The sequence below is a fragment of the Panthera tigris genome, chromosome B1 (assembly GCF_018350195.1).
Source record: "Panthera tigris isolate Pti1 chromosome B1, P.tigris_Pti1_mat1.1, whole genome shotgun sequence".
Taxonomy (NCBI): Eukaryota; Metazoa; Chordata; class Mammalia; order Carnivora; family Felidae; genus Panthera; species Panthera tigris.
The window spans coordinates 170,872,326-170,888,468 of record NC_056663.1 but is presented as its reverse complement, the minus strand read 5'-3'; the positions used below and the strand labels follow the sequence as shown (position 1 = coordinate 170,888,468).

At 39.6% G+C, this 16,143-nt stretch overlaps 1 protein-coding gene across 2 annotated transcripts in view; it reads right to left on the bottom strand.

The window, feature by feature from the left end:
- The window catches only part of PDS5A (PDS5 cohesin associated factor A), a 135,262-nt gene extending 126,625 nt beyond the window's left edge, over positions 1-8,637 (bottom strand). Inside the window, exons 1-2 of one of the 2 annotated variants that reach the window (XM_042984684.1) lie at positions 8,533-8,637; positions 7,497-7,674 (exon numbers count right to left, since the gene is read on the bottom strand). In XM_042984684.1, the coding sequence (XP_042840618.1) occupies positions 7,497-7,634 (138 nt within the window). In that variant the 5' untranslated portion in view covers positions 7,635-7,674; positions 8,533-8,637. Of the gene's footprint in view, positions 1-7,496; positions 7,675-8,490; positions 8,508-8,532 lie in introns of those variants that run through there. The other variant, XM_042984686.1, reaches the window with a different exon arrangement.
- Between the last annotated feature and the right edge of the window lie 7,506 nt (positions 8,638-16,143).

The following is a 16,143-nucleotide window of genomic DNA, read 5'->3' as shown; positions in this document are numbered from 1 at the left end:
GCAGGCTCCAGGCTCAGTGCAGAGTCCAACCTGGGGCTCAATTCCATGACCCTGGGATCATGACCTGAGCCAAAATCAAAAGTGGGACAATCAACCAATGAAGCAACCCAGGCACCCCCCAAAAAAGTTGAGATAATTCTTTTTAGATAATTCCTAAAAAGGGGGTAAGCACTGGAAAAATCATCATCATAATTAGGCAGAAATACTCTCTAATAAAAATTCAAATAATAAAAGAAACAGGATTTTAAGATCAAATCATGAGACTCTCCCATAATTTTTCTCTAGCACATACAATTTTTTTTTTTTAATTTTTAAAAATGTTTTATTTATTTTTGAGAGAGAACGTGAGCATGGGAGGGGCAGAGAGAGGGGGAAACAGAGAATCTAAAGCAGGCTTGGCACCGTCAGTGTAAAGCCCAATGTGGGGCTCAAACTCAAGAACCGTGAGATCATGACCTGAGCTGAAGTCAGATGCTCAACCAACTGAGCCACCCAGGTGCTCCCCATTTATTTAAAAAAAAAAAAAAAAAAAAAAAAAAAAAATTCTTACAAATTTTTCCTACAGTATTTAAAATAAACTTTACAAATTTAGCAAGTTGGCTGCAGATATATACTACTGTTTTTGAAATTAAGTGTTTTTCAGATTTATGAATACAGCTACAAAGTTTGTAGTTAGCATACTCTAATTTGTCATAAGAGCTCCTGTGGTAGATTAAAGATGGCTACAAATTCCTTTCTTCTTCCATTGAGAAGCAATCATTTTTTCTCCTATTGAATGTAGATTGGGCCACAACTACTTTAACCATTAAAGTAAGGTAGACATGACATTGCCAGTTCTGAACCAAGCCTTTAAAAAGTACCAGCAACTTCCTCCACAGTGTCTTAGAGCCCTGAAACCATGCAGAGAAGCCCAAAGATTACATCATAGATAGGAAAAAAGAGCACAGCTGAGTTCAGCCTTACAGCTGTTCCTTCCAAGGCACCAACTGTTTGAGAAGTCAGTGTGGATCTTCTAGACCAGTCTAGACACCAGCTGAATACTACTGAATGAGCACAGTAAGCCATGTAGAGAAGAATAATCAAGCTAAGCCAATACTTACCCAAATTCCTGATTCACAAAATTGTTAACAAGAAAATTTGCTCACAGATGTCAAAAGGTAGAAGCAACCCAAGTGTCCACAAATGAATAAACAAAAGTGGTTTCACACATACACACACACACAAGACACACACACGTACACAGTGGAATATTATCCAGCCTTAAAAAGTAAATTCTGATACATACAATGTGGATGAACTTTGAAGACATTATCCTAAGTGAAAAAGCTAGTCACAAAAGGACAATATTGTATGATTCTTATACTAGGCTCTTAAGAGTAGTCAAATTCAGAGACACAAAGTAGAAAGGTGGTTGCCTAAGCTGGGGGAAGGGGGAATTAAGGAGTTACTGTTTAATAGATACAAAATTTCAGTTAGGGTACATGAAAAAGTTTTGAAGATGGACGGTAGTGATGGTTATACAACAATGTGAATGTGCTTGTTACCACAAAACTGTACTTTTAAAAATGACTGAAATGATAAAATTTATGTTATATTTATTTTGTCCCCCGCCCCCTACTTGCTCTTTTAAACACTAGGTTTGGGGTGTTTGTTACACAGCAGCAAATGACCAGAATAGTTCCTCTATGCAAATGGAAGTCTAAAATAAGAACTGTGCTACAGTTAGTATTACTTCACAAATACACATTGGCTATATTTTAGGGGTTCATTTTAAGAAATCTTGCCTATTTTTTTAAATATTTATTTACTTATTTTAAGAGAGAGCAAGTGCACAAGCAGGGAAGGAGCAGAGGGAGAGAAGGAGAGAGAAAATCACAAGCAGGTTCTTTGCTATCAGTGCAGAGCCTGATATGGAGCTCGATCTCACAAATGGTGAGATCATGACCTGAGCCGAAATCAAAGGAGTCAGACACTTAACTGACTGAGCCACCAGGCACCCTGCCTATTTAATTTTTTAATTTCTTAGCAGAATCTTTTGCATTAAAACAAATATTAAAATATGATATATGGACAGAACTGAGACTAGAAGTTACATACTGAATTATATGTAAAATTAGCATCCTATGTGGCATTTAGGAATAAATAAAATTCTTTCATGGAAGTGAAAATAATTATAACCAAAGTATGTATTTCTGGGGTCCACCTGGAGGAAAAGAAAGGAAAAGATTTCACGGCCTTCCTGCCTCTAATCTATTCTTCCCCTCTCCCAACCTACATTTGATGAGAAAAGAGTGATGCTCTATCTTAATCAAGCACTCTATATCCTAATTCCTAACTATATCAAACAAGGCATACTACAGAAACCAAAAGTGAGAGCGTGGGGCAGAGGGGAATTGTGGACACATAGAGGAAAGTGACAGAAAAATACAAAAATACAGAAATAACAGCTGGTGGGAGAAAAATGGGGGACATATTCACAACAATAAAACCCTATTACTTAATCTTTCCTAATTCTTAGCACCAAAGTAATAAAAATTTTGATTTCTATGAAAAAAAGAATATGGCAGATTTGGGTATGGAGTTAATAGCCAGAGAACTGTCTGGGGGTACTGAGCTCTTAAGACCAGGTAATAAGAAATGGACATAAGAAACGATCTTTGGGGCAGCTGGCTGGCTCAGTCAGAGAAGCGTATGACTCTTCGATCTTGGCACTGTGAGTAGAGATTACTTAAATAAATACATACATACTTAAAAAGAAAAAAGAAAAAAAAAAGAAACAATCTTTAACCTGCCCGCCCCTCTCTCTAAAAACCAAGCCTTATCAAGGACTTCCCATTTCCAAAAAAGCAAGTAATGAACAAAATGTGAATAGCATGTAGTTCTGTGGTAATACATGATATGAGACAGACTGCATATAACAAATTGTGGGCAGAAGCACTTAATGGAACTTTGTACAACACTGTTTATAGGTGTATTTGAATATGTTATAAAAGTTATCAGACACGACTGCTACATTAGTTTCAGAATCCTTAACTATATAGAAGGCAGGCCATTTGTGAACTGTTGATCTTGATGCTTAATGTAACCTTAGTAGTAAGCTACCTGCTATCCTTTCTAACAGATAACTAACTTTTGTACAGCATATAATTGTACCATATGTAAGCAACAAAACTGTTTATTTATTATTATTATCTTTTTAAGTAGGCTTCACACCCAATATGGGGCTTGAACTCACAACCCTGAGATCAAGAGTTGCATACTCTGAGGTGTCAGGTGGCTCAGTTGGTTAGGTATCTGACTTTGGCTCAGGTCATGATCTCACAGTTGGTGAGTTCAAGCCCTGCGTTGGGCTCTGTACTGACAGCTCAGAGCCTGGAGCCTGCTTTGGATTCTGTGTCTCCCTCTCTCTCTGCCTCTTCCCACCCCCTGCCCACAATTCTGCCTCTCTCTGAAAAATAAATAAAACATTAACAAAAAAAAAAAAAAAAAAAAAAAAAGAGTTGCATGCTCTACCAACTCAGCCAGCCAGGCAACCCTAAATAACAAAACTGTTAATGATCATTTTCAGCTTTCTGTAACTAGGGTTAGTCACAACATCTCAGACTCCATTTCTTCATCTGGAAAATCGGGACAAAACCAAATAACCTCTAAGCTACCTTTTGGTTCTAAAATTCTACATCTCTACATTATCATCTCTGGTATATAATCTCAGATAAAAAGTTGGTTGCCATTCACAATATTTTCAAACTATCTTATTTCAAAAACAAAATTATTTCTCTATTCTATTACTATCTTTTCTAATCCAACATTCATTCACTGAACAAGTATCTGTTGGGCACCTATGTTCCAGGCATTAAATTTGGGAGTTGGCAGGGTATAAAAGTAAACAGACATGGTCCTTGTATTCACAAAGATTACATATAAGTTGGGGAGACAAACCCAATACACATATGCATAAATGTATACCATAACTGTAATAAGTGATACGAAGGAATTAAAAAAATATGTAATGGGAAATCTAAGAGACCTCCTCTAAGAAGAACAAATGAGTGACAGAAGAACAAATGAATGACACATGAAGTTGAGACGGGTACACATATGGATCACATAATGTGGAATCAGTTTAGGCAGAAATGAACATGGCATGTACAAGGAAGTGACAGAAGGCCAGTGTGACTGGACATAACAATATGTGAATTCCTTAGAAGCTGAAATTAAAACTTTTTTTTTTTTTTTGAGAGAGAGACAGAGAGAGAGAGAGAGAGAGAGAGAGAGAGCGAGCACATGTGCCAGCAAATGGGAGAGGGTGAGAGGGAGAGAGAGAGAATCTTAAACAGGCTCCACGCCCAGCGCATAGCTTGAAGCCCAAAGCAGGGCTCAATCTGACAGTGAGATTACAACCTGAGCCAAAATCAGAGTTGGATGCTTAAATGACTGAGCCACCCACGTGCCCCTGAAATTAAAGTTTCTAATGTATCTAAGTGTTTTAGCAATTCCAAAGACCTACTCTAAGAACTACTTTCAAGAAAGTTTCAAAGCATCATAATACCTTCTAATGTTAAAAAAGAATGCTGTCCTACATCTTGCAAAACAGCAAATTAACTTAGACTCCTTTCTCTTTTCACTTTACCATTTTCAAATGCATAATAAATATCACAACTTCTTAGTTTTACTCAGTTTAGATTCCTTTGAAGGAAATCAGCTATAAGAATGAAAATAAATATGATGCTATTGTTCTGGCTCTGCCATTTAGTTGCTCTATGACTGATCTTGGTGCATGTTACTTGGCCACTTTGGGCCGAATTTTCTCTTCTGTGAAATATGGGGAGTTCCAAAATTTCTTTTAACATCTTTGTAAGTCCACAATTATGGTTCTCTTGTAAAAATGCTTGTTCCATTCTTAAATACTGAAGAGAACGGACCAAACATCTCTGAATTCCACTGACCAAGATTTTACCTGCCTTTAAGCCCTATTTGTATTTATACAGCATTTGAACATTGTTGCTATAATTAAAAAAACTACTGAATTTATAATACTGGTGTATAATGGTCTAATAAACACAAAAATTATCAAAAATAGTTAAACACTGTTAAAAATCTCCACTTCCTATGAGACAGTACTACTTTAACCAACCAGGGATTCCTAGAAAGTACAAAGTCAAAACAGATTTAGAAAAACAGGGGAAAAACAAAATCATAAGACCGTTGAGAAAATTTAAAAAAATTTTTTAAGATTTTAATGTTTAATTTTTTTGAGAGAGACAGAGTGTGAACAGGGCAGAGGCAGAGAGAAAGGGAGACACAGAATCCGAAGCAGGCTCCAGACTCTGAGCTGTAGCCTGACTTGGGGCTTGAACTCAAGAACCTGCAAGATCGTGACCTGAACCAAGAGTGGGCATTTAACTGACTGAGCCACCCAGGCACCTAAGAAAAGCAAAATTTTAGCAGGATATTCAAAATGGTTCATATGTATGTTAATTTTAACTTCCAAAAGAACTCATAAGAAATAGATATCCTAACCCAGGAGTGGCTCAGTTGGTTGAGCATCGGACTTAGGCTCAGGTCATGATCTCACTGGTTGGTTGCTGGGTTTGAGCCCCATGCTGGGCTTTGTGCTGACAGCATGGAGCCCAAATTCTGTCTCCCTGCCTCTCTGCCCCTTCCCTGATCATGCTCACTCTCTCTCAAAAATACACTTTAAAAAGAAAAAAAAAAAAAGATATTCTAACTTAATGCTCATTGTAAACTTGGTCATATGCCCATTTATATAACAGTATTTCTGATAATCTAACTTCAAGCACAAAAGTACATATAGTTGTAACTCCTTTTTTTTTTAATGTCTATTTATTTTTGAGAGAGAGAGAGGGAGAGAGGGAGGGAGGGAGGGAGGGAGGGAGGGAGACCGGGAGCGGGGGGAGGGGCAGAGAGGCAGAGAGAGAGAGAGACAGACAGACAGACAGACAGACAGACACAGAATCCGAAACAGGCTCCAGGCTCTGAGCAGTCAGCACAGAGCCCAACTTGGGGCTCGAACCCACAGACTGCAAGATCATGACGCAAGCCGAAGCCAGACGCTTGTGGTAACTCTTTTTTAACCAGATTATCCATCACCAGAAATCAAGATTTCAATATTCTTAATATTAAAATAAAAATTAAAAGATCTATTACTTAACAGCTTTGTATTTCATAATTTTTCAGCATCTCCAAACATTCAATATAACCTTAAGGAGCATCAATCAAGCACCTCACTTCACATATACCTAGTATCAAGTTTATTTTAATGGAAGCTATTGTGTCCTCTTCCTTCCCAAGAGGCAACAAATTGCAGAATCTAATTAGATTTTAAAAACTAAGCTACAGGAATACTTTAAATATTTATTAAACACTCACAACATTGTAAACACTTACTAGGCACTACACTAAGCTCTAAGAACAAAGGGGCAAGATGATTCCCTAAAAATACACTTTATCAAGTTGCCCAAGATAGAAATACTATCAACATTGTTTCTTCCCTCACCTCCCACCAAGTCTAATTGATTTCTAACTAGGAAACATTTCTTAGATCCTTCCCTACCTCTCTTCTCACTACCACAGCCCCACTTCAAGATTTCAACATCTTTCACCTATGTTCCTATTAACAGTTTCCTAGCAGGACTCCCTGCCTCAAATCTTTCCCTTTCCTTGCTCCAACGTAGCCCCAGTTGTGACAACCAAATGTCTCCAGGGTGGGAGTGGGGGTGGGGTGTCAAAGATGCCCTGGTTGAGAACCACTGCATCAAGTTGATCCCTTGACAAAAACAGCACTTATCTTGTAAGGCTGTGGGCAAAATCTATGTCTATGCAACAGAAAGCAAAAAAACTGACCAACCTAAGCTGAAACTTACAACTTTAATCTTAGGATCATTATGCTTTAAATAAGCTAACTTTATTAAAAAGAACTAAAATACTCTCTCTTGAAAACCCCTTTGAACATGTGGACCTAAATCATCACCTTACTTCAATTCTGAATTTTGAAGTCAGTACATTTTGTCAAAGTTTAACCATACTAAAAACATATTTAAGTTTCTGGATATTAGAAAATTGTGACAATTTAATAAAATGCCCTTGTGATTAAATCAGTCTCCTTAGAAGCTGATGAAAACAGGAACTTTCCTAGGCAAACTATTGCCTACATTTAAGGTTGTAATCTACTATGAACAGTATTCTCATAAATATTTCTAGAAAAAAGTTATAAAAACACTTAAATTCTTATGTTTGAAAAAACAGGCACACTCCTTTTAATTTCCCGTAATGATTATGTCTCTACAGAACTTACTATTCAAAGATATAGCCAAGATAGAACAATACTTCTCGGAGAGAGTAAAAAAGGAGACTATAAGATACCTAAGAAAACCTGGTAGGTGACACTGTAAAGGCCAGGCCTAGCAGTGCAGTAACAGGAGAGAGCACCTCCCACCACAGAGGTCTAAGTGTGAACACTGTGTCCAGATGCTTACCTTCAGTCGCTTGATCATTTCATCCGTGGTGATCTTGTCGGTGATCTCCTTTACCCCCGGCGGGTAAGCGATCTTCCCATCTGCACTCACGACGCCACAGAGGGCAGTGGCAGGCTTGGGCTGCGCGGTGAAGTCCATCCTGGGGGACAACTTTTCTTTCACAGTCCTCTACCGGCCTCTATCGGTCAGAAAACAAAAGTTCAGCGAGAAAGGGGAGACTTTGTAACCTCTTTTTTCATTTCAAAAATCTCTAATCTGCAAAGGGCGCTTTCTCCAGGGAGGCCGGAGACTCGGCTGCGGCCCCGCCGCTCGATCCTCCCGGGCCTGGACCCTGGTGGCCGCCCCGCCGCCCCCACTCACGCGGGCCCCGCCAGCCCCGGACCCACGGGGCTCTCCAGCACCAGCCGCCGCGGCCGCGGGAAGCGCCAGGCAGCGCCAGGAGTTTCCCATTCCACCTTTCACAATGAAATCCACCCCCAAGCACCGAGGTCCGAAGTTTGGGATCCTCCCGAGCCTGGCGAGGCCCCCAAGGCTCCGGCTCGGTCGGAGAGAAACCCCGAGTCCCCGCCCGGTCGGTCCCCTCCGGGAAAGGAGACGCGAGGCCTATAGGGCTCGGCTTAGGCCGCAAAACTAGGGACCCAACCGGACCCACACGCTACGGCGGCTCCGGGAGACGAACGCCTTTGCCGGGCCGAGCTTCGGGACCCCGGGCGTCCCCGCCACGCTCCCGCCCCTCCCCTGTCCCGCGGGAGGGGAAAACAAGCCGCCCTCCACCCCAAACCCCACGCCAGGAAGCGGCTGACGCGGCTCTGCACTTCACATTTTGTTCCTTCAACTTCGGCTGAGGGACCCTGGCGGCTTCTCTCGGCTCCGACTGCTCGGCGCCGTCCGGCGCTGCCCAGGCCTTACTGGTACCTCCGGGCAGCCCCGCCGGGCCTAGGTCTCGCGCCCCCCCCCCCTCCGGTCTCCCCTTCCGTCCTCTCCCTCCACCAACCGAGGGCGGGAGCCGAGCCGCCGCCGCCGCCGCCGCCTTTACCTCCTCCTCCTCATGCGGGCGGAAGGTGCATCGAGCGCCCGGGCCTCTGTCAGGTGGTTGCGCCGCCGCCCCTCGTCGGGCTGCACACAAAGCGGCTCCGCGGGTCCCGCCGCCGCCGCCGCCCGCCCCGGAGCGGCGCTGGGGCTGGCGGTGCCGAGGAGGAGCAGCCGCCGCGGGGGGAGACGCGGGGCGACTGTGCGCTGGGCGGGGAGACACTGCCGCTCTCCGTCTGGCCGAGGAAGAGCAGCCTCAGAGAAGGCTCCTCCGGGAGCGTGTGCGCCTGTGTCCGCCCCGGACCCCCGCGGCCCGCCCGTCGGCACCTAGCGCCGGCCGGGTCCGCCGACCGGGACCCGGACGCCCCTTGCAGCGGCGCGCGCCCGGCCGTACGTGCCCCCGGGAGCCGGCGCTTCGCGCACACACCAGCCGGTCACGCGAGCGGTGCGAGAGCACGCGAGAGCAGGGAGCGCGCCTCGCTCCCTCCCCTTCCTCCGCCGGCCGTGCCTCCGCCTCCCTCGGGCCCCGGGCGGCCGCGCGCGGGGCGGACAGCGCCGCCACCCGGTTGGCGCCAAGACTTGCCGCGCCGAGCGCCTCTGGGAGGATTGAAACCAAAGGGCAAGCAGAGGAGGAGCCCCTGTGGCGGGAAGCGAACCCGGTCCCGGCGGTCCTGTAAGGGCACGAGGGACGAAAGGAGCTTTACGTTGTGCCGTGGAGATGAGCTCATGACTTTTGGGGATCATGAGAGACTTGACGGAACTGGTTGAAAGACTGTTAATTACTCGGTGAAAATGAACGGATTTCCTCTCCAGGGACAGAAGATCTGCAAACTGAGGAAAAGTTTTACAATATGGCACAACATGAGCTACTCAGTCTTGTTTCTTCGGACAGTCACTGGAGTTTGCCCTCCCCTCTTTGGATTTCTAAAATTAATATTTTGAAAGTTGCAAAAAATGAAATAGCATTGAGTCGAGTAGTTCTCAACGAAAGGTCTGAAACGTAGGTTTCCGGACTCCACTCTCAAACCTAGAGAATAAGGATCTCTGAGAATGGCACCCAGAAGTGAGCATGTTTACAAATTAGCTACATGGTTTTTGTGAATATGGGGAAAAAATAATATGTTTAAAAAATGTTCTAAGTATACCCAGCATAACTTTTTCTTTCATCCAAGGGAAAACCCAATGCTGCAGGTTTGAGAAGTTTAATGTATTAAAAAAAAAAAAAAAAAATGAAGCAAATGAACCTCAGATGCACACATATCAGAAGAGGAAGTTGAAAAAAGAATGCAATAATATGAAATAGCATTCAGCTCTTGAAACTGACCACTACCAAAGTTTAAAATTATATTCGATTATTATTTCTGATGGATGTCTATTGGTGTTTACTGGGTCTGAAAAATATTAAAGGTACTGTACTCACTGAATTGTTTTTCAGATATATTACTCAAGGGAGTGATCATCTTGGAATAGAACTGGCCACTGTTGCTGATTTGCTAGGACTGCCCCAAAGTCAATGCTTTGTTCTTGGACATTTAGAGTACCAGACAATCCATTGAACTTCAATGGTCATTAAACCCATCAAAATCTACTCTCTTATAGGCGCTCCCTCTCGAGGTGTTTTTTTTTTACCCTGTCACATTTAAATAAAAGAGTGGTGCTTTTCATTTTTATTCTTTCTCTGAGTAATTTACCCATTATTAAGTGGAGTTTTGTATATGCTCATAAATTTTAATTTTACACAACTTATGACTTTGTTAATATTGTTTGACTTTATGAACACTCACAAGATAGTAAGTCCGAAGGATTACAACACATAAATAAAACTGAATTTATACAGTTCTAAAATTCAGGAATTCTGAAATCTCTGCTTTTAACCTCTTTCCTTAAACTTTATTTCCACTTGGAGTAAATGAGAAGGGATATGTTTATTTGTGCAGCAATTATTTAAAGTGCCTGCTAGCAAGGCTTTGTTTTGGGCACTGAGAAAAAAATTGATAGTGGGGAGAGGGACCAAAATCCCTGCCTGCCCTGGCGGAGCTTAATTCATTTGGGGAGAGATACACAAGAGAATAAATAAATTGCTATGGAAGAAAATGAGTATAGGAAGAATGCAGATCACATCTAGCCTTTTAGGCATTTTGGTCTTTGGAAGGACTTTGGCTTGTACTATAACTGAGATGGGGAATTGCTGAAGTATTTTAAACAAAGAAGTAACATGATAGGTGTTTCATGAGCCAGGCAACTTTGGGCAAATTACTTAGTCTTTCTGTGCCTTATTTTCCTCATCTGTAAAACAGGGATAATAGTTTCTCTCTCAGAGGATCTTTGTGAGGAGTAAATAAGTTGACATTTATAAAGTGCTTAGAGTAGTAACTGGCACATACTAAACTGTACATAATTTATATACATACACACACACACATATATATATGTACATATAATATGAAAGAATCATTCTAGCTACTGGGTTGGAAACAGCATAGAGATGCAAGTGTAGAAGTAGAGTAACCAAGTATAAGACAACTACAAAAATCCCGAGGAAAGATGTTAATAAGGACCAGGTAATAACAGTGAAGATGATGAAAAATGTGACTATACGACATTTGAAAAGTGGCTAATGCAAACAGGGAAACAATTTTAAAATCAAAATAGTGACATATGGCTAGTGACTATTGGACAGTACAGTTCTAGAGTACAGAGTTTGGAAGAGTGATTGACAGAAGATGAGGGTGGAAAATAAATTGTTCATACTAAATGCTACAGATGTTGAGCAGGATGATAGTTTAAAAGGATGAACTGGGGTAATAAGAGAGTAAAGCTGTGCATAGTGAAAGTGGACTAAAGTAAAAATATAACCAAAGATAAAAATATTCAAGATATTTAAAGCAGTTCTTAAGAATATGTTTATTCCATTTACTTGAAATTACTTATTTGCTTTTCATTTTGAAATGTAACTAGCTAAATCTGTCCTGAGTAATTTCGCAAGTTATAAATATGAATCATCCCTGTACCTCTGGTCACATAGAAATTAACCATCTGCATAATCACTATGAAACTTGAACAAAATGGTGCTTTATTTTAGTGTTTTTCCAGATACCACTGACATCTTGGCTTAGATTTGCTAAAATTTAGTATTTAGGCATACAATAGCATATCTACAGTGAACTAAGTAAGTTCGACATGTTTCACTAATGACTGATAAAGACAAAAAATATGAAGTCTGAATCATTTCGGTCTAGTATGACCAAGATGTTAATGATTAACTTGTTTGTCATAGTAATTTAAAAACTTTCTTTGAATTTTGTCTAATATCTTAGTCTCCATGCACATCTCTCTTCAGTTTAAACTGTGAAGGCTGATCTGCATCATCATTAGTTACATTAACTTTCTTAAACTTGTATAATCAAAATTAAATATTATTTAACTAGCAGGGACAACAAACTAAAACTAAATATTTTCAAAACATGAAAGACACTACAGGTATAAACAACATGAGTAAATTTTAGTGACATAATATGACATCTTGTTTATAATATTCAAAAGCAAAGTTCAAGGTAGTGGTTATCCCTGAAGTACAAAGAGAAGCAGGAAACCCTGGGGAACAAGATGGGAGAATGAATGCACACGTAGATATATTCTTGTTGAAGCTTTCATCTTGGGAAGAGTGGTGGCTTCACATATGTTCTTTATATGATAAGTGAATGAATGTATAAATGAAGAAAGACAATCCATGTACCAATGAAGGATGTGTTTTTAACCCAAGGATTATGATTAAATGAATTCAGGGCATCTGATGTTCAGAAGAAAAAAAAGTAAGAAGACAAACTCAAGAAATTTCAAAAAATATTTATATTATAATCTAATATTCTTGGAAATTACAGTCCCCAGAGTCAAAGAAATTCTGCACCCCTGATGATTTTTTTCCTAATTGTGGTAGCAAAATGAGAAATTATTTGGAGTTATATTTTCTCAAATTGCTTCTTTCCTCAAGTTGCTAGTATTAGTACAATAAATGATTATAGGACTGAAAGAATTTTCAGGGCAATTAAACTTTGAACAATCACATTACAATGTATTTTTTATTATGAAGCTTGGGATGTCAGACTCCTATTGTTTTATATGATTAAAATAAGAAAGTAAAGTTATGATAAATATTTCTTCACTATAGTAAAGGCAGAAGAGATTCATTTATTGAAATGTATTAGAGAGGATAATAATAATTACCTCCCCTCCTGCAAACTGAAAACTCTTTTAAGAGAGCAGTTCCTATCCCAGCCCTACATATTCTCTCTCTGTCTTTCACACACACACACACACACACACACACACACACACACACACACAGCTGACTGAGCCTGCAGTGACACCTGAACCAAGAACATGCAGTCCATAGGCGGAGCTGAGCCAAACAAAATATCATGAGACAGGATGTGAACTAAGACTCAGCAACAGATGGGACTTTTAGCTGAATTATATCAATGCAAAACCGTAACAGTTTTTAGCTCTCTACTTATGTGTAGGCTAAGGAAACCTGACCTGTCCTAATTTTTGTCTTCGTTGTTCTGCTTTCCTTGGACTCCCCCTAAGAATTGTTTCCTTACAGTAAAATTTCTTTTACTTGAGCTAATTTGAGTACATTTCTGATCTTACACCACCAAATATGACCTGGTTTAGAATTAACAATTGGACTTCATGAAATTTTAATCATCATCCATGAACCCAGCTTTACTGAATCAAATAGTACCCCCCCAAATCCATGTCCACCTGGAACCTCAAAGTATGATCTTATTTGGAAGTAGGTTCTTTGCAGATGTAGTTAAAATGAAGTAACACTAGATTAGGATGGACCCTAAATCCAATGACTGGTATTTTTATAAGAAGATATGCAGGGAAGAAGGCCAGGTGACAATAGAGATTGGCATGATATAGCTGCAAGCCAAGGAATGCCAAGGATGACCAGCAAACACCAGAAGCAAGGAAAAAGGCAAGGAAGAATTCCTCCCTTGAGCCTTCAGAGGGATTATGGCCTTGCTGACCTCTTAATTCTGGACAGAACAGTAAGAGAATGAATTGCTATTCAAACACCTCTGTGTTTGTGGTACTTTGTTACGGCAGCTCTAGGAAACCAATACACCAGCCACGTGTAAAATTCACCTTAAAGTTGATTGGTTAGTATTTTACCTTCTGAGATACAAATTTCATCACTCTCATTTTTGGATGTAACCCTATGCTTTTGAAAGATACCTGTAGAACATTTATAAAGCTATGACCAACAGTTTATCTTATTTCTACATTTTTCTCAATTGTACTGTTTGTGAGCCTCGATTTATCTAGAATCTGCATTTTCATTTTTCCATTTTCTCACATTCCTATGAAATAAGAACAATATGCAAGCAAATATTTAAATAAATACACGACTACGGTGGAGAAACTGCAAAAATGGAACTGTTGGTTGGCACCCAGCTTCACCAAGCTTTGGCTCAAAGTATTCATTTGTCAGCTTATATGCAAAAGTCCAAAACTGGAATTTTGAAAGCAGTTTAGGAATGAGAATGTGTAATGTACTAAACAAGGTTGTGTAATTTTGAATGGACTGAAGTCACTGTCTGCCTGTGTAATAATCAAATAATTCTAAATAATATTTTCTGTGACTTACAACTATCAAATATCATTATAATAATAACCATGGCAGATTGTAAGTATAAATAGCAGAACTTCAAATTTCTGGTTGAACTGGAAATGTAACCACGTTAGAACTGGTAGCCAACACTATCTGACTTGTCGAAGGAATGTGCCAAGAATTTGCACAACTTTTGCCTTCTGAATTGCTTCAAGTAATTCCAGAAACTCAATAGTTCTTGGACTGTAGGCTACCTAGATAGATACTGTTTTGGAAAAACTCTTCGGAGTTCAATTATGCATAGACTTGTCCAGAGACTAAAGAAAATTAAGCAGTGAATCTGTAGGAAATTTAATAAGAGCTGTTTCACCTTCTAATCATAACTGAGATTCATCATGATTTTCAGGGGATAGGAAGTTTCCTGTTAATTGAATTCTTTGACAAATTGAAATTTAACCAGAAAACTTTTCTGTCCACTCCATTGAAAATATTTCTGGAATATATCAGTTATCTTTTTAGTCTTTATAAAGCACAGGATAGTGAACATAATGGCAGAATCTTTGGTGTTTGAGCATACCCAATGCCTCAGGGCTGTCAATCTGAAAGCCACTTTAAATATCAAAACCATAGGTATAGAGTCAGTGATTGATTGAACTAAACACGTACTGAGACTAGAACTTTCCATGGAAGTTAGCTTCGTCTCCATGTGTATTTTAAAAAATCAATGGAGAGGGGCCAGTTAAGAACCTTTGGGTTTTGATACATTAAACTACTTAGTACTTACTATCTGGCAGATAAATGTTGAGGATGCAGACGTGGACAAGATATTGTCCCTGAATTCAACAGGCAACTTGAAGTTTTAGTGTGTTTTTATTACCATGTTTTCATGGTAACATTATCATCTATCTATCTATCTATCTATGTATCTCTTAAGCTAGTGTTAGTTTCCTTTGTTCCTTGCAATCAAAGAGAACTAACAGCAATAATAATAATAATAATATTAACAATTGTAGCCAATATTTATTAAGCCCCTATTAGGTGCCAGGGACCGTGCTAAGCACTTTAGGTACTTTATCTCAGTAGATGTAGATTTTTTTCTGTCACATTTAAAAAATAAATTTGTTTTCCTAATTTAAATATTTTGGAACCATTTTTTTTCTGAACAAACTTTTTCAGAAAGCTTGGAAAGTACATGAGGTTATGGGATATATATGCTTTTGTCTTTCTTCACACTTTCATGTACTTTCTAAGCTTTCTGAAAGTTTGTTCAGATAGATTAATTGATAATAGATAGATCAATTGATAGATAAACAAGATAGTATTTAGGGAACCCATGAGAAGAATTATACCTATGCCTCAAGAAAGGAATGGAAGAACTGAGAATCATCAGGATACAGTCTACTTTCTTCTGAACACCTGCTTCATTCTTGCTCTTTGAAGAGACATGTTTCTTTGCTTTTCAGTTTACCTGGCATGCAGAAGAGAACCATCCCTCATCTTCTGATTCTACATCTCCTTCATCTTAGATCAGCCAGACTAAACTAGAATTTCTTAGTCCAAATCCCAAATGCTAAATACAACAGATTTAATTCTGTTTTCTTTTACCCATAGCATTTATCATCAAGCATACTAAATTATTTATTTATTTATTTATTTATTTATTTATTATTTTTATTGTTTATGGTTTGTCTCTCCAGGGTCCATGTCTGGTCTAATCAGCTAGGGCCAGATAGGCAGGGTCATGTCTAAAATATACCTTTAATATAGGTGTGCTATTTTGAAGGGGCATATGCACCCCAATGTTTATAGCAGCGATATTGACAATAGCCAATGTATGGAAAGAGCCCAAATGTCCACTGAGAGATGAATGGATAAAGAAGATGTAATACACACACACACACACACACACACACACACACAAAGTTCCCAATGTACCCACCGATTTATTAAAAAAAATCTCCATTAGCATTGAATTCAATTATTTAAATGCAATTTTCA